The sequence below is a fragment of the Cyprinodon variegatus genome, unplaced genomic scaffold, assembly GCF_000732505.1.
Source record: "Cyprinodon variegatus isolate N-32 unplaced genomic scaffold, C_variegatus-1.0 Scaffold201, whole genome shotgun sequence".
Lineage (NCBI taxonomy): Eukaryota > Metazoa > Chordata > Actinopteri > Cyprinodontiformes > Cyprinodontidae > Cyprinodon > Cyprinodon variegatus.
The window spans coordinates 954,123-955,608 of NW_015150654.1; the positions used below are offsets into that span (position 1 = coordinate 954,123).

At 39.0% G+C, this 1,486-nt stretch overlaps 1 protein-coding gene across 1 annotated transcript in view; it reads left to right on the forward strand.

The window, feature by feature from the left end:
* Positions 1 to 1,486, forward strand: part of epb41 (erythrocyte membrane protein band 4.1) — an 80,512-nt gene that overhangs the window by 25,839 nt on the left and 53,187 nt on the right. The window contains exon 2 of the mRNA XM_015379844.1: positions 608 to 927. Coding sequence (XP_015235330.1) covers positions 616 to 927 — 312 coding nt within the window. The 5' untranslated portion in view covers positions 608 to 615. The remainder of the gene's footprint in view (positions 1 to 607; positions 928 to 1,486) is intronic.

The window sequence follows — 1,486 nt, forward strand, 5'->3', positions numbered from 1 at the left end:
TGCATCCCTAGTTTGTTAGACTGATTTTGTAGTAACAGTAAATGATATAGAGGTTGTGTGATTTTTATTTTTTTTTTAGGTGATTTGTCACCTGAAACTTTATTGCAATCGGTTTTTTGTAAACGTACATTTTTATTTGATTGGTGAACTTTAATGTTTGGTTAAACTGGGTCCCTTTGTGAAATATATGACATGTTTGTTCCTTCTAATTCCCTCCCAGCTTGCTTTGCAGGTTTTCTGGTCACTCAACATTTGTTCAGCCAGTTTGTTGTGATCTAAAGTGTTATCCATTTTCACTTGTGTCTACATCTCCCTTTTATTATCGTGATTATCCACTTCATGTTAAATTCATCTTCTCCTTTCTGAGTCTAATTTCACCAAAGCTCTTCATAAAAATACACCCTTTACTGTTTATAATTTGTATGTATTTTCATTGGAAACAGGAACCTGTACATGAGCTTTGCAAGATAACGGAAAGATTAGGAGGACTTGTCTTGGATTGTTAAAGCTTTCTGTAAAACTGAGTTAAAGTTTTATCTCATTGACAAAATGAGATAAAAATCTACGTTGTCGTTTTTCGTACTCAGACTCTTTTGTCCTTTAACAGCTTTTGCCATGACCACAGATGAGATAGAAAGTCACCAAAAAAAGCCAAAGCAGCAACAGGAGGAGGCTGTCCAGGATACCCAGCTGCATTCTCCTGAGGATGAAAACCTCCAGCCTCGAAATCGGAACTCTGCCAGCCGTGGTCTCTCACGGCTCTTCTCCTCACTGTTGAAGCGGCGTTCACAATGTGATAGTGACGGGGGGCAGAAGGAAGACGAGGACGATGAAGCTAAAGCTCCTATTGCTGATCCTGAACCTGAACTGAAAATTGAGGGAGAGGTTGCTTTGGACCAGCATTCAGTCAGCAGTGTAGACGCTCAGGTATGAACACATGAACATATACACTGTTGTGAAAATCCATTTGCGCTCTTGCAGCTGTTTCAAAACCTCACTGAATTAAATACAAATTAAAGTGTTAAAATTATTTTTTTATTCATAAATAACTTTCTAACGTTAGCAATTTGAGCCTTGTTGAATTAACGTGAGTAACCAAATGTTTATTTTCATTTATTACACCAACCCTTAATAATGCCATACCTGTATGGTAGAATCAAGAAATCACTTCAATGAAACTTGTCTTACAACACGAAGTAGGCCAGAGCTTTTAGAGCCGATGATAAACAAAGAACTTACATTTATCTGTCTGCAAATAGTCAGGTCTAAGTGCAACAAACCTCTGTGTTCCATTAATAGGTACATTTATGGAACAGGAAGAACTTTACCAACAGACCAAAATTACTCCAAGAGTGCATTGACACCTTATTCAATAGGTCGCCTCATCCCAGAGGTTGCCTTATCCTAGAGGTCGCCTTATCCTAGAGGTCGCCCCATCCCAGAGGTCGCCTTATCCTAGAGGTCGCCTTATCCTAGAGGTCGCCCC